Source organism: Strix uralensis, unplaced genomic scaffold (assembly GCF_047716275.1).
Source record: "Strix uralensis isolate ZFMK-TIS-50842 unplaced genomic scaffold, bStrUra1 scaffold_382, whole genome shotgun sequence".
Taxonomy (NCBI): domain Eukaryota; kingdom Metazoa; phylum Chordata; class Aves; order Strigiformes; family Strigidae; genus Strix; species Strix uralensis.
In genome coordinates this window covers 27,406-46,826 of record NW_027436976.1, presented here as the reverse complement: position 1 = coordinate 46,826, position 19,421 = coordinate 27,406, and the positions used below count along the sequence as shown (strand labels likewise).

The 19,421-nt window shown below is 64.0% G+C and overlaps 2 protein-coding genes and 1 non-coding gene across 8 annotated transcripts; 2 read left to right on the top strand and 1 right to left on the bottom strand.

The window, feature by feature from the left end:
- Window positions 1–1,092: 1,092 nt before the first annotated feature.
- TRNAR-CCG (transfer RNA arginine (anticodon CCG)) lies at window positions 1,093–1,165 on the top strand. Its single transcript has one exon. It is a non-coding gene; the product is annotated as a tRNA-Arg (tRNA).
- Window positions 1,166–3,885: 2,720 nt separating this feature from the next.
- On the top strand, window positions 3,886–7,518 carry VPS28 (VPS28 subunit of ESCRT-I). Of its 3 annotated transcripts, XM_074857895.1 has the most exons (9): window positions 3,886–4,029; window positions 4,161–4,189; window positions 4,305–4,342; window positions 6,365–6,454; window positions 6,539–6,644; window positions 6,746–6,847; window positions 6,959–7,012; window positions 7,083–7,174; window positions 7,282–7,518. In XM_074857895.1, exons 1-9 carry the CDS (start codon window positions 3,993–3,995, stop codon window positions 7,397–7,399), a joined length of 666 nt encoding a protein of 221 aa, XP_074713996.1. In that variant the 5' UTR covers window positions 3,886–3,992; the 3' UTR covers window positions 7,400–7,518. The 3 variants fall into 3 exon arrangements, with proteins under 3 accessions (XP_074713996.1, XP_074713997.1, XP_074713998.1); XM_074857896.1 differs by lacking the exon at window positions 4,305–4,342 and having other exon boundaries at window positions 3,937–4,029; XM_074857897.1 differs by lacking the exon at window positions 3,886–4,029 and having other exon boundaries at window positions 4,305–4,346.
- Window positions 7,519–7,632: 114 nt separating this feature from the next.
- Window positions 7,633–18,201, bottom strand: TONSL (tonsoku like, DNA repair protein). Of its 4 annotated transcripts, none has more exons than XM_074857891.1 (25): window positions 18,127–18,201; window positions 17,462–17,557; window positions 17,223–17,365; window positions 16,933–17,131; window positions 16,066–16,195; window positions 15,824–15,995; window positions 15,621–15,735; window positions 15,217–15,362; window positions 14,989–15,141; window positions 14,010–14,135; window positions 13,725–13,908; window positions 13,586–13,650; window positions 12,966–13,055; window positions 12,799–12,871; window positions 12,540–12,703; window positions 12,344–12,467; window positions 11,598–12,258; window positions 11,306–11,477; window positions 11,153–11,231; window positions 10,738–11,036; window positions 9,577–9,718; window positions 9,334–9,506; window positions 9,145–9,218; window positions 8,404–8,537; window positions 7,633–8,329 (listed from the first exon to the last, which is right to left on the bottom strand). In XM_074857891.1, exons 1-25 carry the CDS (start codon window positions 18,149–18,151, stop codon window positions 8,211–8,213), a joined length of 3,858 nt encoding a protein of 1,285 aa, XP_074713992.1. In that variant the 5' UTR covers window positions 18,152–18,201; the 3' UTR covers window positions 7,633–8,210. The 4 variants fall into 4 exon arrangements, with proteins under 4 accessions (XP_074713992.1, XP_074713993.1, XP_074713995.1 ...); XM_074857892.1 differs by having other exon boundaries at window positions 11,306–11,456; XM_074857893.1 differs by lacking the exon at window positions 7,633–8,329 and having other exon boundaries at window positions 8,408–8,537; window positions 9,334–9,489.
- Window positions 18,202–19,421: the final 1,220 nt, after the last annotated feature.

Below are 19,421 nucleotides of genomic sequence, written 5' to 3'. Positions count from 1 at the left end.
GAGGGGACCCGAGGGGACCCGCGGACTGACCGGTGGCCGCGCCGTGACCCCCCACCCCGGCACCGCCCGGCAGACGGGGGCGTGTTGGTGGTGCTGGTGGCGGGTCTGAGCGGCGCAGGGTGGCCCGGCCTGGCACGGCGTGGCACGGGACGGCATGGCGTGGCACACCGAGCCCGCGGGCAGGCCGACAGCCCTCGCCACGTGCCCAGCCCGGCACCCACCCATGCGCCAGGGGGTGCCACAGTCACCCTGGTGCCCATCCCAGCACCCACCCATGTGCCAGCGGGTGCCACAGTCACCCCGGTGCCCATTCTGGCACCCACCCATGTGCCAGCGGGTGCCACAGTGCCACGGTCACCCCAGTGCCCATCGTGGCACCCACCCATGCACCAGGGGGTGCCACAGTCGCCCTGGTGCCCATCCCAGCACCCACCCATGTGCCAGCGGGTGCCACAGTCACCCCAGTGCCCATCCTGGCACCCACCCATGTGCCAGGGGGTGCCACAGGCGCCCTGGTGTCCATCCCGGCACCCACCCATGTGCCAAAGGGTGCCATGGTGCCACGGTCGCCCCAGTGCCCGTCCTGGCACCCACCCGTGTGCCAGTGGGTGCCACAGTCACCCCGGTGTCCATCCCAGCACCCACCCTTGTGCCAGTGGGTGCTGCAGTTGTCTCAGTGCCCATCCTGGCACCCACCCATGTGCCAGCGGGTGCCACGGTCACCCCAGTGCCCAGCCCAGCACCCACCCATGTGCCAGTGGGTGCCACAGTGCCACAGTCACCCCGGTGCCCATTCTGGCACCCACCCATGTGCCAGCGGGTGCCACAGTGCCACGGTCACCCCAGTGCCCATCGTGGCACCCACCCATGCACCAGGGGGTGCCACAGTCGCCCTGGTGCCCATCCCAGCACCCACCCTTGTGCCAGCAGGTGCCACGGCCACCCCAGTGCCCATCCCGGCACCCACCCATGTGCCAGCGGGTGCCGTGGCACCGTGGTCACCCCGACCTCTCCCCCCACATGCAGCCGCAGTCGGTGCCCACCCCCCCCCCATTAGCACCGGCACTGCCCTCGCCCCCCTTGGCGGTGCCAGGCCCAGTGGCCTAATGGACAAGGCATCAGCCTCCGGAGCTGGGGATTGTGGGTTCGAGTCCCACCTGGGTCGGGGACACGTGGATTTTGCCCCGTGGGTGGCGAGAAGCCACCGGCAACGCCACCGTGGCCACCCCGGGGCATCCCCCCGGCCCCCTGTGCCGCGATTCCACGCCGGGATGGTTTTTGCACCGGGGCGGGATCGTTAAGGGTCATAAAATAATCCACCCGCCCCGCCCCGCGGGATTCCGGCCGCGGTTTATCTCGGCACGGCAGCGGCCAAGTTCACGTTTGATAACGGGGGCGCCCGGCGAAGTCACGGCGGGAGGGGACACCGGGGCGGCGTCTGGGGGGAGGTTTTGGGGGAAACGAGGAGAAAAACACCATATTTGGGACCGGGCTCCGCGCAGGGGTTTGCCGGCGGCCGTGGCTTCTCCCGCCCGGGAAGATGCTTTGGGCACACGCCAAAAGGGCAAATTCCGGCGGCGGTTGTTGCGTCCGGCCTTGGGGGGGACGGACGGACATTTTGTGGCCTCTTCCTCCTCCTCCTCCTTGGGGCAGGGTTTTCCTTCACCCGCCGAGCTCCAGACACACGGAAGAGCTCATGGACACGCACCGGCCAAACGTAACCGGGGCTCATCCTGCCCCCCTGGGCACGAAGCCGAAGGGGCTTCTCCTGGACGACCTTCAGCCTTGAACCCGCGGTGACGTTGAGCCCAAGTTGACGTTGAACCCACATTGACATTGAACCCATGTTGACATTGAACACAAGTTGACGTTGAGCCCGCGTTGACGTCGAACCCGCGTTGACGCTGAGCCCACGTTGACGCTGAGCCCACGTTGACATTGAACACAAGTTGACGTTGAGCCCGCGTTGATGCTGAGCCCACGTTGACGCTGAGCCCACGTTGACGCTGAGCCCACGTTGACGCTGAGCCCACGTTGACGCTGAGCCCACGTTGACGCTGAGCCCGCGTTGACATTGAACACAAGTTGACGTTGAGCCCGCGTTGACGCTGAGCCCACGTTGACGCTGAGCCCACGTTGACGCTGAGCCCACGTTGACGCTGAGCCCACGTTGATGCTGAGCCCGCGTTGACGCTGAGCCCGCGTTGACATTGAACACAAGTTGACGTTCAACCATTTACGCTGACCCCACATTAACATTAAACCCACGTTGATGCTGAACCAACATTGACATTAAACCCACATTAAGGTTAAACCCACGTTGATGCTGAACCAACATTTCCCGCCAAAAAAGTCAGGATTTTTATTACGTTTCCTCTTTTTTTCCGGCGCAAACTCCTCTGGGCGCTGAGTGTGGGACCAGCTCAAAGCTGGTGGGAAAAAAAGTGTCCCCTTCTGTCCCCAAATCCCACCCCCCCCGCCCCCGAGGTTTGTCCCAGCCACGGCCCCTCTGAGGCCTCCACAAGAACAAGCAGATTTGGCTTTTTCTCCTTAAAATTCATTTCCTTACCTGGGTCGTCCTGCTTAACCAAGCTCAGCTTTGTTCCGCTTCCCTGGGAAATGCAAATGGCCCTTTGTTAAACCAGCCAAGACTTGCCTAAGCCAGGTCTAAAAGCCAGGACTAACTCTCATAAGCCAGGTGTAATGCTCTCAAGCCAGGTCTAAACCTCTTAAGACAGGTCTAAAAGCCAGATCTAACTCTCTTAAACCAGGTGTAATGCCCTTAAGCCGGGTCTAAACCTCTTAAGCCAGGTCTAAAACTCCTAGGATAGGTCTAAAAGCCAGCTTTAAACCATGTAAGCCAGGTCTAAGCCTCTTAGGACAGGTCTAAAAGCCAGGTCTAACTCTCTTAAACCAGGTGTAACGCTCTCAAGCCAGGTCTAAACCTCTCAAGCCAGGTCTAAACCTCTTAAGCCAGGTCTAACTCTCTCCTTTCTGCCCCCAAACTGACGCCCCACGACACCGAGGTCCAATCAGCGTGGGGGCGCAGGGGTGGGGCAGGGAGGGGGTGACCCCCCTCAACCCTGGCCTTTCCCTCAGCGTGACGGAACATCTCGGGGATTTTTCTCAATTTTTTTTTTAATGTTTTTTCTTCTTTTTAACCCCGCGGTTTTCCCGAGAGGGAAACGCTCAAAACTGCCGAAATCCGCGTGTCCCGCGGCGAGGACCCGGTGTGAAACCACGAACCGATGCGGCGCCTCACGAGAGGCCAAACGCCTCGACGCCGGGAAACGCCCACAGATTTTCCCAGAATTTCCTTTTTTCGCCCCGTATTTTCCCTCGGTCGCCGCCGCGGGACCAAACCCGCCGCTTCTTGGCGGCAGGAAGACGCCGCCGGGTGACCTTGACCCCGGCGCCCAGCGGGTTTATGGCAGCTGCCGGCTGCGTCAGCTGCCACCTCACACGGCCCTTGGCCCCGCGGAGAGGTCGCCTGAGGACGGGGCCTTCCTCCTCCTCCTCCCCCTCTTCTTCCTCCCTCCTCCTCCTCCTGTTTCCAGGCAGCCATCACCTTCCTTTGGAAACCTGCAGGCCTGCAGCACCAACGTCTGCCTGCAGCGCTGCCCTCCCTGCCTGCACCTGCCGACACCTGCCTGTGGCGCTGCCCTCCCTGCCTGCATCTCCCCCGCCCGCAGCGCCCCCCCCCCCCGCGCGGTGCCGCCATGTCCAGGCAGCGCCTCTGCCCCCCCCGCCCGCCTTTTCCCGCCAAAACCAGCCGCCTTCCCGCCCAAACCCCGCCCCCCCCCCGCGCCAGGCGCGACCAGCCGAGCGCCGCATCATCCAACCGCCGCCATTTTGCGGAAGCGCAACGCGGCCACCGGCCCCGCGATCGCCACCGGCACCGGCGGGGGAGGGGGGGGGAGGGAGGAGAGACCCAAACCCCTCCGGGGCGAGGAGGGGGGGGGGACACGGGACACCCGGAACCCCGCGGCGGGATGTTTCACGGCATCACGGGCCCGCCCGGGATGGGAGGTGAGAGCGGCGGGACCAGGCCCCGCAGGCCTGAGGGGATGACCGGGGCGGGGGGGGACGGGGACTGGGCGACCGGGGGGGTGACGGGGGCTCCCCAGCCCCCCTCTAACGCTGCCCCCCTCCATTTGCAGCCCCCGGGAACAAGCCGGAGCTCTATGAGGTGAGTGGGGCCTCCCCCGTGTCCCGCCCCCCCCCCGCCCAGCTTCGCCCCCCCGGGGCTGAGCCGCCGCCCCCCGGGGCTGAGCCGCCGCCGGTCTCTGCCCTTGTCCCCGCAGGAGGTGAAGCTCTACAAGAACGCGCGGGAGAGGGAGAAGTGAGTGAGTGCGGCCCCGGACCCGAGCGGGGGTTTTGGGGGGGACGGGGATGGGACACGGGACCCCCACAAGGAGCCCCCGGTGACCCCCCGGCACGTCCCCACGGGCCTGTGTGGGGACAGGCAGGGCCCAGCCCCGCGAGTGACAGTGACACAGCTCGCCAGCGCCGGCCCCTTCGCCATCGTGGGCCCCTTCCCGGGACGCCCTTGGCCATCACCGTCCCCTTCTCGCCATCACGGCTCCTCCTGGGACATCGTGGTCCTTCCTGGTCCCCCCTTCTCCATCGTGGTCCCTCCTGGGACACCATTTCCCATCCCTGTCCCCTTCTCGCCATCATGGTCCCTCCCAGGACACCCTTGGCCATCACCGTCCCCTTCTCGCCATCATGGCTCCTCCTGGGACACCGTTGGCCTTTGTGGTCCCTCCTTCTCCATCGTGGTCCTTCCAGGGACACGGTTCCCCATCCTGGTCCCCTTCTCCCCATCGTGGTGCCTTCTGGGACATCATTGTCCATCCTGGTCCCTCCTGAGACAGTTCTCCATTGTCGTCCCCTTTTCTCCACCGGTCCTTCCTGGGACTCCATTTTCCATCGTGGTCCCCCTTCTCCATCATGGTCCCTCCTGGGACACAGTTCCCCCTCGTGGTCCTCTTGTCCCCATCGTGGTCCTTCCCAGGATGCTGTTTCCCATCCCTGTCCCCTTCTCGCCATCACAGTCCCTCCCAGGACACCCTTGTCCATCACCGTCCCCTTCTTGCCATCATGGTTCCTCCTGGGACATCATTATCCATCATGGTCCCCCCTTCTCTATCATGGTCCTTCCTGGTCCCCCATTCTCCATCGTGGTTCCTCCTGGGACACCATTTCCCATCCCTGTCCCCTTCTCGCCATCACGGTCCCTCCCAGGACACCCTTGTCCATCACCATCCCCTTCTCGCCCTCATGGCTCTTCCTGGGACACCGTTGTCCTTCATGATCCCCCCTTCTCCATCATGGTCCCTCCCGAGACAGTTCTCCATCGTGGTCCCCTTTTCTCCACCACAGTCCTTCCTGGGACACCATTTTCCATCGTGGTCCCCCCTTCTCCATTCTGGTACTTCCTGGCACACAGTTCCCCGTCATGGTCCTTCCTGGGTCACAGATCTCCATCACTGTCCCCTTCTCACCATCATGGTCCCTCCTGGGACACGGTTCTCCATCGTGGTCCCTTTCCTCCACCATGGTCCTTCCTGGGACACTGTTGTCCATCATGGTCCTTCCTGGGACACATCTCCATCACCATCCCCTTCTCACCATCATGGTCACTGGTGGGATCCTGTTTTCCATCATGGTCCCCTCCATCATGGTCCCTCCTCAGACATGGTTCCCCATCATGGTTCTCCATCACACTCCCTCTTGGGATCCTGTTTCTCTATCCTGGTCCCCTTTTCTCCACCACACTTCTCCATCATGGTCCCTTGTTCTGCACCATTGTCCATCGTGTTCCCCTCTTCACCACCACGGTTCTTCCTGAGACACGGTTCCCCATAGTGGTCCCGTTTTCCATCATGGTCCCTTTTTCTCCATCATGGTCCTTCCTGGGACACCGTTGTCCATCGTGTTCCCATCTTCACCACCGTGGTTCTTTCTGAGACACTATTCTTCGTCCTGGTCCCCTTCTCTCCATTGTGGTCCCCTCTTCACCACCATGGTCCCTCCTGAGACATGGCTCTCCATCATGGTCCCTTCTTCTCCATCGTGGTCCTTCCTGGGACACCGTTGTCCACCATGGCCCCTCCTGGGACACGGTTCCCCATCCTGCTCCCCTCTTCTCCACCATGGTCCTTCCTGAGATACGGTTCTCCATCATGGTCCTTCCTGGGACACCGTTGTCTGTCGTGGTCCCCTCTCCTCCACCGTGGTCCCTTTCAGGACACGGTTCTCCATCCTGGTCCCGTCTCCTCCACCACGCTCCCTCCTGGAACACCGTCATCCACCGCGGTCCCCCCCTTCTTCTCCACTGCGGTCCCTGTTGCGGTTGCAGGTACGACAACATGGCCGAACTCTTTGCGGTGGTGAAGACGCTCCAGGCTCTGGAGAAGGCCTACATCAAGGACTGCGTTTCTCCTAACGAGTAAGTCCTCGGCGCGGTGGCACCCCGCGCGCCGCCACGGTGGCAGGGAGGGTCCATCGTGTCCCCGTGTGTCCCCCCCCCCAGGTACACGGCGGCCTGCTCCCGCCTCCTCGTCCAGTTCAAAGCCGCCCTCAAACAAGTTCAAGGCTCCGAGATCAGCTCCATCGACGACTTCTGCCGCAAATTCCGGGTGAGCCCAGGCGCTGCCGGTACCTCTGGCGCCGCCGACAACCCGGTGCCAGCGTTTGGCGGGCGCCGGTTGTGCCGCTTACGGCGGCGTTTTCCCCGCAGCTCGACTGTCCCTTGGCCATGGAGAGGATCAAGGAGGATCGACCCATCACCATCAAGGACGACAAGGGCAACCTCAACCGCTGCATCGCCGATATTGTCTCCGTACGGTGCCGGGGGGTTGCCGGCGCTGGGTTTCGGTGGTTTTGGTGGGGTGGGAAGGGTCTGGTTGAGCGGGAAAGGGTCTGGTGGAGCCAAACACTCATTCTTTGGCAGCTCTTCATCACGGTGATGGACAAGCTGCGCCTGGAGATCCGAGCCATGGACGAGGTAAGAGCCCCGCGGCAGCCCCGGTTTGGCGACACCGACGCAGCCGCTCACCCCAAAATTCCCTCCCCAGATCCAACCGGACCTCCGGGAGCTGATGGAGACGATGAACCGCATGAGCCACCTGCCCCCCGACTTCGAGGGGCGGCAGAAAGTCAACCAGTGGTGAGTGCCGGGGGGGCCGGTACCGGCCCCGTTCTCGGCGTGGTGGCGGTGGCGGGGGGGGGGGGGCTGGCGTTTGCGCTGACGCAGCCCCCGCCGCCTCCCGCCAGGCTCCAGACGCTCAGCGGGATGTCGGCGTCAGATGAGCTGGATGATTCCCAGGTGCGGCAAATGTTGTTCGACCTGGAATCTGCCTACAACGCCTTCAACCGCTTCCTCCACTCCTGAGCCGCCGCCCCCGGCACGCGCCGGTCCCCTCCCCGTCCCCTCCTCCCAGTCCCGACTGGTGTTCAGGGGAAGCTGGGGACAATAAACCCCTCCGTGAGCGCCGGTGACGCCAAAACCCACCAGTCACGTTGCTAAATACAGCGTGTAAGAGCCGCGCCAGTTAAAACCCGCCAGAGGCCGGTTAAAACCCGCCAGATACCAGTTAAAACCAGTTAAAACCACGAGACCACCAGTCACGTTGATAAATACGGTGTGTAATGGTCACGCTGGTTGAAACCACGAGACGCCGGTTAAAACTGCAAGGCGCTGGTTTAACAGGTTGAAACTGCGAGGTGCTGGTTAGAACTGGTTAAAACCACGAGATGCCGGTTAAAACTGCCAGAAGCCGGTTAGAACCAGTTAAAACCACAAGACCGCCAGTCACATTGATAAATACGGTGTGTAATGGTCACGCTGGTTGAAACCACGAGGCGCCGGTTAGAACCGGTTAGAGCTGCGAGGCACCGGTTAGAACCGGATACAACCGCGAGGCGCCGGTTAGAACCGGATACAACCGCGAGGCGCCGGTTAGAACCAGTTAGAACCACAAGGCGCCGGTTAGAACCGGATACAACCGCGAGGCGCCGGTTAGAACCGTGAGGCACCGGTTAGAACCGGATACAACCGCGAGGCGCCGGTTAGAACCACGAGGCGCCGGTTAGAACCGGATACAACCACGAGGCGCTGGTTAGAACCGCGAAGCGCCGGCGTCGCTTCAGCAGCTCTGGTGGAAGAGCTTTCGGTGCCGCGTGACGGCAGGGCCAGGCCAGGCTCATTCGGCGTCTGGCCGGGGGTCGGGCCGCACGTTTTTTCCGCAGAGGCGGAAATCCCGGATTTTTCCGGCGATTCCGGCCCAGGTGGCGGCGTCCAGCGGAGCCTCCACGGCGCAGCCTGGCGGGAGGGGGGGTTGTTGTTAGCTCGCCGGGGCTTGGGGGGGAGTTGCCGGTGCCGCGGCCGGGCCGTACCTGCCAGGGAGAGGAAGCGGAGGCCGCGGCTCCTCTGGTCCAGGGCGCTGAGCAGCGCCCGCAGCCCCGCGGTGCTGATGCCGGGATTAGCCGAGAAATCCAGGGAAACCAGAGCTGGGCACGCGGGGAGGCACCTGCGGCACAGGCAGGGGGAATGAGAAAAGGGTGCCCCCGGCCTTGTCCCCTATGTTGTCTCCCGAGGGTGTTCTTTTGTCCCTAAACCTCAGTCTCTGTTCCTAAATCTCGTCCTCCGACCCCTAAACCCAGTCTCCGTCCCCAAACCTCCTCCTCAGTCCCCTAAACCCAGCCTCTGTCCCCTAAACCCGGCCTCCGTCCCCTCAACCTCCTCCTCCTCGGTCCTCTAAACCTGGCCTCCGTCCCTTAAACCTCCTCCTCGGTCCCCTAAACCCAGCCTCTGTTCCCTAAACCCAGCGTCCGTCCCCTAAACCCAGCCTCCGTCCCTTAAACCTCCTCCTCCTCCGTCCCCTAAACCCGACCTCCGTCCCCTAAACCTCCTCCTCAGTCCCCTAAACGCGGCCTCCATCCCTTAAACCTCCTCCTCTGTCCCCTAAACCCGGCCTCCGTTCCCTAAACCTCGCCCTCCAGACAGAGCCGGCAGCATCCCCGTGCTCCAGCACCAGAGCCGGGTCTCCCTTGGGGAGGATCCTAGTGCCAGGGTCCCCCCCCGAATCCTCTCTGTCCCCCCCCTCCCCAAGATGTCCCCTTGTCCCCTGGTCTCACCTGGCCACCTCCAGGACGTCCCCGTCACCCAGGCGGTTCCCGGAGAGCGTGAGGTGACTCAGGGCGCTCCCCTCCTGCGGGAAGAGCACCCCGAAACTGGCACAACCCCAGCCGGCACCCCGCGGCCACCCGGGGGGTAGCGGGTGGGGGTGCAGATGTCCCCCACCTTGTCCCCGTGTCCCCTCTCACCTGTGCCAGGTACTTGCCGAGGGCTGCGGTGAGGGGCCGCGGGCCTGGTGCGGCGACGGAGCCCAACTCCAGCCGGACGAGGTCGCGGCTCGGGAGGCTCCCGAGGAGCCGCGTCAGCCCCGCTGGGCCCAGGGCGTTGCAGGACAAGGCCAGAGTCTGCAGCCGCGGCGGTCCTGGGGTTGGGCAAAGGTTTAGGCGCCGACGACGGTTTAGGCGAGGTTTAGGTGAGGTTTAGGCACTTACCAGCGAGGGCGAAGGCGTCGGTGAAGCCGCAGGCCTGCAGGCGCAGCGTGGTGAGCGCCGGGCAGCTCTGCAGGAGCTGGGACAGCGGCCGGCAGCCAGAGTCACCCAGGGGGTTCAGGCTTAGGTCCAGCTCTTCTAGGTTCTGTCGGGGTGGAAGAGGAAGTTTAGGGGAGGGAGACCGGGTTTAGGGAACAGAGGAGGGGGTTTAAGGGAGGGAGACCGGGTTTAGGGGAAGGAGGAGGAGGCTTAGGGGAAGGGAGACCGGGTTTAGGGGAAGGGAGACCGGGTTTAGGGGAAGGGAGACCGGGTTTAGGGGAAGGGAGACCGGGTTTAGGGGAAGAAGGAGGAGGTTTAGGGGAGGGAGGATAGGGTTTAGGGGACAGAAGGCAGGTTTAGGGGACGAGGAAGAGATTTGGGGGATGGATGAAGAGATTTAGGGGACAAAGGCAGGGTTTGGGGTGAGATGAAGAGATTTGGGGGGAACAAAGAGATTGGGAGGGACAGAAATTTGGGGGACAAATGAGAGTTTTAGGGGCTGGATGAGGAGATTTGGGGGCGACATGAGGTTTAGGGGATGCAGACGAGGTTTGGAAACAAATTTGGGGACAGACAAGGAGATTTGGGGGACAAAGAAATTTGGGGCGAGATGAAGAGATTTGGTGGGGAATGAAGAAGAGATTGGGGGGCAAAGAAATTTGGGGGACAGGCGAGAGTTTTAGGGGCTGGATAAAGAGATTTGGGGGTGACATAAGGTTTGGGGGGTGCAGATGAGGTTTGGGAAGAAGTTTGGGGGACAAAGAAATTTGGGGCGAGATGAAGAGATTTGGTGGGGAATGAAGAAGAGATTGGAGGGACAAAGATATTTGGGGGAGAGACACGAGCTATTTGGGGGATGAAGAGATTTGGGGGTGACATGAGGTTTAGGGGACACAGAGGGGGTTTGGGGACAAATCTGGGGGACAGAGAGATCTGGGGGACAGAGATTTGGGGTGAGATGAAGAGATTTGGTGGGGAATGAAGAGGAGATTTGGGGGACAAAGACATTTGGGGGACAGACAGAATTTAGGGACTGGATGAAGAGATTTGGGGGTGACAGGAGGCTTAGGGGACACAGAGGAGGTTTGGGGACAAATCTGGGGGACGCTGCCGGCCCCCCCGTACCTGGAAGGTGCCGGGTTGCTGGGGCAGGAGTTGCCGCAGCCCCTGAGCGCTGAACCGGTTCCCAGCCAGATCCAGGAGGGTGAGGGCAGGCAGAGTGGCCACTGTGGCCAGCAACTGGGTAGCCACGGCATCGGGCAACCCGCAGCCGCGCAGCCGCAGCTGCCGCAGCGGCGCCTGCAGCTTGAGAGCCCGCAACAACGGGGGGAAGTGGGGGGGCCGCAGGGCCAGGCCCCCCCCGACCCCCAACGTCGGGCTCTGCTCGTGCAGCTCCGTCACCTTCAGCAGCAGCGGGTGAGGCTCTGCCGGGAGGGAAACCGGCGCCTGGTGGCCCTTTTGATGGCCCTCAACCCCTTTGGGGAGCCCGGAGAGCCCCCCAAAACCCCCCCCGAGGGGAAAAAGGGGGGGTTTTTCTCACCCACAGCCAGGCTCTGGCAAGCTTTCCGGTACCGCTCGGCCAAGGGGGGCAGGTCCCAGCACTGAACCTCCGCCAGCACCTACGAAACCGCCGGCGCCGTCGGCACTTACGGTTCGGCACCGACGCCGGCGCCGGAGTTTGGCGTTTCCTTACCTCTTCGTTGCTCTGTAGAACGTCCCCCACCAGGTCTTGGGGGGCGAGAAGGGCCCCCTCTTTCTTGAGGGTGAGGCGGGGTGACAAACCGCAGGTTTGGTAATAGCGCTCGGCCGCTCGTTCCGCCAACCAGCCCACGGCGCGGTTCTCGCTGCCGCGACGGTAAAACCGGCTTCAGGGTCAGCGGTCGGCGCTGCCGCCCGTCACCGGGGTCCCAAAAGGGACCTGAAGGGGGGAAAAAAAAAAAGGGGGGGTCCTAAAAGTTGGGAGGAGGGTGGGGTAAATCTCTTACCTTTGGGGGACGGGGATGAGGAAGACGTTGTCCTGGACGCGGACCCGCACGCGGAGGGTGGGCGGCGGTGCCGGTGGCGGTGCCGGGGCGCAGGGGGGGCTCCCCTCGCCCTCCCGGGGGGTCCCGGCCATCTCGGGGGGTCGGCGTTCCCGGGAGCATCCCGCCGGGCTCCTTTCCACCAAGCCCGTCAGCCGGCTCTGCACACTCCGGCGCCGCCGCGGTTGCCGGTGCCGGGCCGGCGCGGGGAGCCCGCCGTCGCTTTCCGGTCCCGTGCTGTCCCCCGAAATGATCGCCGGGTCGGGGGGGTCCCGGCGAGGCCGTTTACGAGCCCCCCGGGACTCTCCCAAGTCATCTTCCAGCCAGTCGTCATCCTCTAGGTACTCCTCAGCCGGGATGAGGGCCGGCTGCCGGCGCACCGTGGCGGTGCCGTCGCCGAGGAGGGGTTTGGGGCCACCAAGGAGGGATTTGGGGCCACCAAGGAGGGATTTGGCGCTACCGAGGCCCCGGATGGCGGCTTCGTACTCGTCGGGCTCCGTCCCCCGTTGCCGCTTCTTCACCGGCGACGCGGCACCATCCTCCGGTTCCTCCGGGGAGCGCGGCTGCTGGATTTCCCGCTCGCCATCCGCCGGCGGCGATTCCTGGCAGAGCCGTGCCGGGGGACCTGCGGGGCGGAGGGACACCGGTAACCCCCACCCCCCCCCCAAAAAAAAACCCCAAAAAAGGGGAGCAGGGTGGCGGGGTCCCACCTCGCGCCGCCGCCGTCTCCTTCAGCAGCCGCTCGGCCGCCCGGCAGCGCTGCCGCGTCTCCTGGTCGAGCTCGTCGCCGTAGGTCCTCGCCCACTCCTCCAGCGTCCCCAGCGGCGTCAGACCCTTCGAGGAGGGGGGACACAAAGCTCTCTAGGTAATTTTGGGGTCCCCCCCACCCCATTTTTTCCACCTCACCTTGGCGTTCCTGGCCGTCACCGAGGCTCCGCGCCGCACCAACAACTCGGCCACCTCAAAATGGCCGCAACTGAGGGCGTCGTGGAGGGGGGTGATGCCTTCGCAACCCGGCCCCCCGGGATCGTCCAGCGCAGCCCCCCGGTCCAACAGCAGCCGGACGATTTCTGGGGGACAACGAGGTGACAATCAGAAACTTTGGGGGGGGGTTCTACCCGCACCCCAAACCCCGTTTTCCCCCTCCCCCCGCCCCAAAACTCACCCAGGTGCCCGTGGTTGCAGGCCTCGTGCAGCGGGGTCCAGCCGCAGTAATCGCGGGGGTTCAGGGGGTGCCCCTGGAAATAAATAAGAAAAAAGGGGGATGCTGGATCCCCTGCACCCCCAAAAGTGCCCCCCAAGTGTTGGGGACCCCCCCGTCCCCTCACCCACCTGCCTGAGGAAGAGCTGGACACGGCGCAGGTCGCCCTCGATGCAGGCGCGGTGCAGTGGGGTCTCGCCCCGCTCGTTCCGACGGTTCCACTGCCGGTATGGGGGGGGGGGACAGCGGGGTCAGGGGGTACCCCAGTACCTGGGGGAGCCCCCCCAGCCCTTTTCTTAGGGGGAGGTGTCAGGGGAAGGGAGAGACACGTGTCCCCCCCTCCTCTTTGGGGGTATGAAGGGGAGGGCCCCTCCCCTCCGCGTTCGGGGGTGTCAGGGGAAAGAGGAGATAAAGAGGAGATCCCCCCCCACCCTGCTTTAGGGGTGTCAGGGCAAAGGGAGACCCCCCCCACCCTCTTTGGGGGTGTCAAGGAGAAGAACTTCCACCCCTTTTTGGGGTGTCAGGGGAAAGGGAGACCCCCCCACCCCCTTTTGGGGGTGTCAGGGGAAGGGGGAGACCCCCCACCCCTCTTTAGGTGTGTCAGAGGAAAGGGAAGGACCCCCCCAAACCTCTTTTGAGGGGTGTCAGGGGAAAGAGGAGACCCCCCCCAACCCCTTTTGGGGGTGTCAGGGGAAGGGAACGCCCACCCCCACCTCTTTGGGGGTGTCAGGGGACCCCCCATGGCTCTCACCTTGCTGATCCGCCGGCGCCCGGGGACGCTCTTGCTGTAACCGTCGAGTTCCTCTTCCTCCCCCTCTGCAAGAAACGCCCCCCCATGAGGAAAAACCCCCCTTAGGGGACCCCAAACTCCCCCCCGAGCCCCCCCTCACCGCTCTCCGACAGCTCCAGCTCGCTCTCGTCCTGAGCTTCGCTGCTCTCTGGTTCTTCTTCCTCCTCCTCCTCCTCTTCCTCACCGGAGCCCCCCAGCCCCCCCAGCCGGGCCACGGTGCCGGCGGCCGCTTCGGCGTCACCGTCCCGCAGCTGCAGCGAGTGGAGGTGCCGCAGGATCTGCCGCTGGTGACGAAGAAGAGGAGGAGGAGGAAGGTCAACTGCCAGCCCAGGTTTGAGGTGGACATTGTGTGTGTGTGGGGGGTGTCCCTGTCCCCACTCCTCACCTGCAACCGGGGGTCTCCGGCCGCCTCCGCTCGCTCCAGCGCGGTGTGGAGGCAGGGCTGGAGCTCGGCGCGGGGCTCGCCTGCCTCCTCCATGGCCAGCGCCACGTTCAGCCACGTCTTCCCCTCCTGGCCACCACGTGGAGTCAGGCCTTGGCCCTTGGGGGGGGGCCACAGCAAGCCACGGACCCTCCCAGGGGGCTACACTGAGCCACGGACCCTCCTTGAGGGGCTACACTGAGCCACGGACCCTCCTTGAGGGGCTACAACGAGCCATGGACCCTCCTGGGGGGGCATCCCCCACTCCCACACCCTCGGGGGGGGCCAGGGTCACTCCATGGGGGTGTGTGTGTCCCCCAGCCATGGTGCCATTGTCACCCCCCACCTCAACTTGGGGGACAGCCTTGCTGAGCAACACCCCCCCTGCCCCCCCTGAGCTGAGGGACCTGGGGAACCCCTCCAGGGAGCCCAAGGAGCACCCCAGGGACACAGAGAACCCCCCATGGCCCAGGGAGCCCCTCTAGGGACACAATGAGCCCCCCCCAGAAGCCCCCCAAAGGATGTAGGGAACCAACCAGGAACCCTAAAGGACCCAGGGAGCCCCCCCCGGACCCCCAAGAGTCCCCCAAAAGACACCCAAGAGTCCCCCAAAAGCCCCCCAGGACCCCCCCAAACGACCCAGGGAACCCTTTGAGGGACCCAATGAGCCCTTTCAGGACCCCCAGAAGGTCCCCAAAGGACCCAGGAAGCACTCCCAGGACCCCCAAGAGCCCCTTGAGGGACCCAATGAGCCTTCCCAGGGCACCCAGGAGCCCCCCTAAAGGACCCAAGGAGCCCCCCCAGGACCCCTAGAAGCCCCCCCAGGAGCCCCAAGAGCCCCTTGAGGGACCCAATAAGCCTTCCCAGGGCACCCAGGAGCCCCCTAAAGCATCCAGGAAACCCCCCAGGACCCCCCGTAGCCCCCCCCCCAGCCCCAGCTCACCTCCAGCGCATTGCCCTGGTGCAAGGCCAGCTCCTGCCGGTAATGGTGGACAGCTCGCGCGTGGTCCTTCAGGTCCCCAAAAGTGGTGGCCAACGAGACGTGGATGATAGCCAGCTCCTCCGCTGGCCTCCCCAGCTCCTGGGCAAAGCTCAACTGCCCCCGGGGAGCCCCCCGTCAGCAGGAACGACCCCCCAGAACTCCCCAAAACCCTTCCTCAGCCCCACTTACCTGCTTTTGGTAGTAGTCCACGGCCCGGGCGTAGTCGCCGTGCTTGGAGAAGGTGTCCCCGAGCTGCTCGCAGAGAGCTACGGCCGCCGGCGGGTCACTAGCCGCTGCCTCCTCCAAAGCCTCCTGCAGCCGTGTCACTTTGGTGGCTGTGGGGAGGTGACAATCAGGGCACGCTGGGGACCCCCAGAGCCACCAACCCTAAGGGGGGGGGAGCTCAGTGTCCCCTCTGGTGTCCCCCGGCCACCCCCGTGCATCCTCGCAGCCCCGAGCTGCGGCAGCACAAAGAGGAAGGGGCGGAGGAGGGGGGGACAGGGCAGAGCTGGAGGATTCTACAGCCCCCCTGGGGATGTTGTCCCACCCCTGGGGACATCGTCCTGCCCTCGGGGACACCGTTACCAGCTCACCGTAGCGGAGATTTGAGCGGACGAGGTCTCGCTGCCAGGGCTGCCGCGAGCCCAACACGTAAGCTTGCTTCAGCGAGCGCTTGGCGGCCGCAAAATCCCCCAAACTCAGCAGGACCTGGGTGACAGAGGGGACACCCATCAGCACAGGGAGCACCCAACGCTGGGAAAAACCTCCCGAGCCCCCCCTCCCAACAAGCACCCACCTGGGCCGTGCTGCCGCAGCACTCGCTCTCCATCCCTTTTTCCTTCATTTTCCGGGCGCAGTCGCGTGCCCGGGCCAGGCAACGTAAAGCCGCGGAGTGTTCGCCCTCCCGCAGCTGGATGTGGCCCAGGTTGAAGTAAGCGCGGTAAAGATCCTCGTAGAGCCGGCCCTGCCTGCAAACGGAGCCGCTGTCGCTGCTGGATTTGCCCCCAAAAATCCCTCCCCGCCCCGGCCCGTGCTTACTCTGAGAGAAAAATGCTTTTTTTGATGTAGTGGTCGCATTTAGCCGGTTCCTTCAAGCTGTCGTAGACCAAACCCAAGTTGAGGTACAAGCGGCTCCGCATCTCCGTTATCTCCCGGTGTGGCACGCTTCCTGGGAGGGGAAAAAAAAAAAATAAAACGGTGGGAGGTGTTGAAGGTCCAAAAAAACCAAAACGCCCGGAGCTGTTGAAGCTCCAAAAAAAAAACCAACCCCAACAAAACCCACCAGGAGCTGTTGAAGCTCCAAAAAGAAAAAACCCCAAAAACCCCACCGGGAGCTGTTGAAGCTCCAAAAAAACCCAAAACAACCCAAAAAAACGCCGGGAACTGTTGAAGCTCCAAAAAAAAAAAAAAAACCCCAAAACCCTGCTGGGAGCTGTTGAAGCTCCAAAAAACCAAACCCCAAAACCCCACCAGCAACAGTTGAAGCTTCAAAAAAACACCAGGAATTGTTGAAGCTCCAAAAAAAAAAAACCAAAACATCCAAAAAACTGCTGGGAGCTGTTGAAGCTCCAAAAAACCACCAGGAGTTGTTGAAGCTCAAAAAAAAAAAAAACCCAAACCCAACCAAAAAACCCACCGGGAGCTGTCGAAGCTTCAAAAAACCACCAGGAGCTGTTGAAGCTCCAAAAAGAAAAAAACCCCAAAACCCACCGGGAGCCGTTGAAGCTCCAAAAAGAAAAAAACCCCAAAACCCACCGGGAGAAGTTGAAGCTCCAAAAACCCACCGGGAGCAGTTGAAGCTCCAAAAACCCAACCCCAAAAAACCTCACCGAGAGCAGTTGAAGCTCTGAAACCCACCCCCCACGCCCCTGCCGGGAGCCGCCGAAGCCCCCCCCCCAGCCTCACCCTCCAGCCTCTCCTCCACGATGGCCAGGCTGGTCCGAAAGGCCCCTTCGGCCTCGGCCAGCGCCGCGGCGGCCGCCCCCTCCCGCGGCGAGCGGCTCTCGGCCACGAACATGAACGTGCGGCCGATGGTGGCCCAGGCGCGCTGCTGCTCCGTGTCGTCCGCCAGGGACCGCGCCAGCTCCAGGTGTTGCCGTTGGTGCTGAAAAAGGGGAAAAAAAAAAACCAAACCCCAATGACTCGAGGCCCCTCCCGAAGCGTTTGGGTGCCCCCCCCCGATGGCCGAGCCCCACCTTCAGCGCCGCCTCGTAGCGCTCCAGCTCGGCCAGGCGCTCCCCGACCTTGCGATGCGCCACCGCGCTGCCCAGGGCGTCCCCCGCGCCCTCCAGCAGCCGCAACTCCTGCCGATGCTCCTCCAGAGCCTCCTCGTAGCGTCCTGATGGCAAACGGGGGGGGGTGAAAAGTGGGGTGGGGGGGTGAAAAGCGGGATTAGGGGAGCCCCCCCCGTTGTGGGGGGGCCGTGAGGACTCACCATGGCTGGCCAAGATCTCGCCCAGCTGGTTACAAACCGCCGCCTCTTCCACCAGGTTCCCACCGCGCTGAGCCTTCTCCTTCGCCTTCTGCAGCTCTGGGGGGGGGGTGTCAGGCTGGTGGGACCCCCCCCCTCCGCAGCCGTGCCCCACCCAGCGTGTACCCCAACACCCCCCCCCCACCCCCCAAAAGCAGCCAGTGCCCAGGGTGTGACCCCGAGCTGGGGGGGGGGGTTGGGGTGTCTCTCTGCAGCTCCCCGCCCCCCCCCCCCCCCCCCCCGCAAGGGGGGTTTGTTGAGAGGGGGGGAAAGGGGCTTATGGCATGGCGGGGGGGGAAAGGGGGGGCATAGAAAGGGGGGGGTGGAAAGGGGGGTGAATGGAAAGGGGAGGGATGGAAAAGGGGGGGGATAGAAATGGGGGAGATAGAAATGGGGGGGGGGGGGCACCGAGGGACCGGGACAGCCTGAGGGAAACTGAGGGCGGAGGAGGGGGGGGGGGGGGAGTGTGAGGAGCCGCCTGAAGGGTCCCAGGCCCGGGGGGCCTCTGGGGGACCCCGAACCGAGTGGGGGGACTCTGGGGTACCCCGAGCCGGGGGGGGGGTGTCTGAGGAGCCCCGGGCCGAGGGGACAGGGGTGTCTCTGGGGGCCCCGGGAGGCCCCGGACTCACGGCGGATCTCCCGCTCCGCGCTCATCCCCGGCGCTGCCGCCACAGCTGCCCGCCGCCCGCCGCCATTGGCCCACGCTCCACCAATCCGAGCGGGGAAGGGCGGCAGACAGCCGCTTCCATTGGTCAATACGGGAGATGAACCCGCCTCCCGGGGCGGGGACGACGGCGCCCGGCCTGTGGCGGCGCCCGGCCGCGGGGGATGACGGGAAGTGTGGCGGCGCCCGGCCGCGGCGGATGACGGGAAGTGTGGCGGAACCCCCCCACCCCGGCGGAAGGACCCAGCGCTCCCAGTGCACTCCAGTAGCTCCCAGTGCTCCTCAGTATCCCCCAGTGCTCCCCAGTATCCCCCAGCCCAGTGGTCCCTGGGCTCCCAGTGCCTCCCAGTGCACTCCCATGCCTCCCAGTATCCCCCAGTGCACTCCAGTAGCTTCCATTGCTCCCCAGTATCCCCAGTCCAACAGTCCCAGTGCACTCCCAGTGCCTCCCAGTACCCCATCTTGTGGCCCCAGTGCTCCCCAGTATCCCCCAGTCTAGTGGCTCCAGTGCTCCCAGTACCCCCCAATGCACACCAGTACCTACCAGTGCTCCCCAGTATCCCCAGACCAGTAGTCCCAGCAGCTCCCAGTGCTCCCCAGTATGCTCAGCCCAATGGCCCCAGTGCTCCCAGTGCTCCCCAGTATCCCCCAGCCCAGTGGTCCCTGTGCAAACAGTGTCCCGCAGTGCACTCCCATGCCTCCCAGTATCCCCCCCGTGTCCCCCAGTAGCTCCCAGTGCTCCCCAGTATCCCCAGCCCAATGGCCCCAGTGCTCCCAGTACCCTCCAATGCACTCCAGTAGCTCTCGGTGCTCCCCAGTATCCCCAGCTCAGTGGTCCCAGTAGCTCCCAGTGCCCCCCAGTATTCGCCAGTGCTCTCCAGTATCACCAGCCCAATGGCCCCAGTGCTCCCCAGTATCCCTCAGTGCACTCCAGTAGCACCCAGTACTCCCCAGTATCCCCCAGCACACTCCAGTAGCGCCCAGTGCTCCACAATATTCCCCAGTCCAGACGCCCCAGTGCTCCCAGTACCCCCCAGTGCACTCCAGTGGCTCCCAGTACCTCCCCAGCACCTCCAGCCCTGTGGCTCTAGTGCTCCCAGTGCACTCCAGTAGCTCCCAGTACTCCCCAGTATCCCCAGACCATTGGCCCCAGTACCCCCGTGCCCCCCAGTACCTCCCAGTGCTCCCCAGTTCCCCCAGTGCACTTTAGTAGCTCCCAGTACTCCCAGTGCCCCCCATGCCAGCCCTGCCACCATGCCA

What these genes read in the sequence shown, in the direction of transcription:
- VPS28 (XM_074857895.1), top strand. Translation starts at nt 3,993, where the DNA reads ATGTTTCACGGCATCACGGGCCCGCCCGGGATGGGAG. An exon ending in GACTGCGTTTCTCCTAACGA is followed by an intron (nt 6,455 to 6,538) that starts GTAAGTCCTCGG and finishes CCCCCCCCCCAG; the next exon opens with GTACACGGCGGCCTGCTCCC. An exon ending in CGGCAGAAAGTCAACCAGTG is followed by an intron (nt 7,175 to 7,281) that starts GTGAGTGCCGGG and finishes GCCTCCCGCCAG; the next exon opens with GCTCCAGACGCTCAGCGGGA.
- TONSL (XM_074857891.1), bottom strand. Translation starts at nt 18,151, where the DNA reads ATGAGCGCGGAGCGGGAGATCCGCC. An exon ending in CCGGAGACCCCCGGTTGCAG is followed by an intron (nt 13,909 to 14,009) that starts GTGAGGAGTGGG and finishes CTTCGTCACCAG; the next exon opens with CGGCAGATCCTGCGGCACCT. An exon ending in AGCAACCCGGCACCTTCCAG is followed by an intron (nt 9,719 to 10,737) that starts GTACGGGGGGGC and finishes CCACCCCGACAG; the next exon opens with AACCTAGAAGAGCTGGACCT.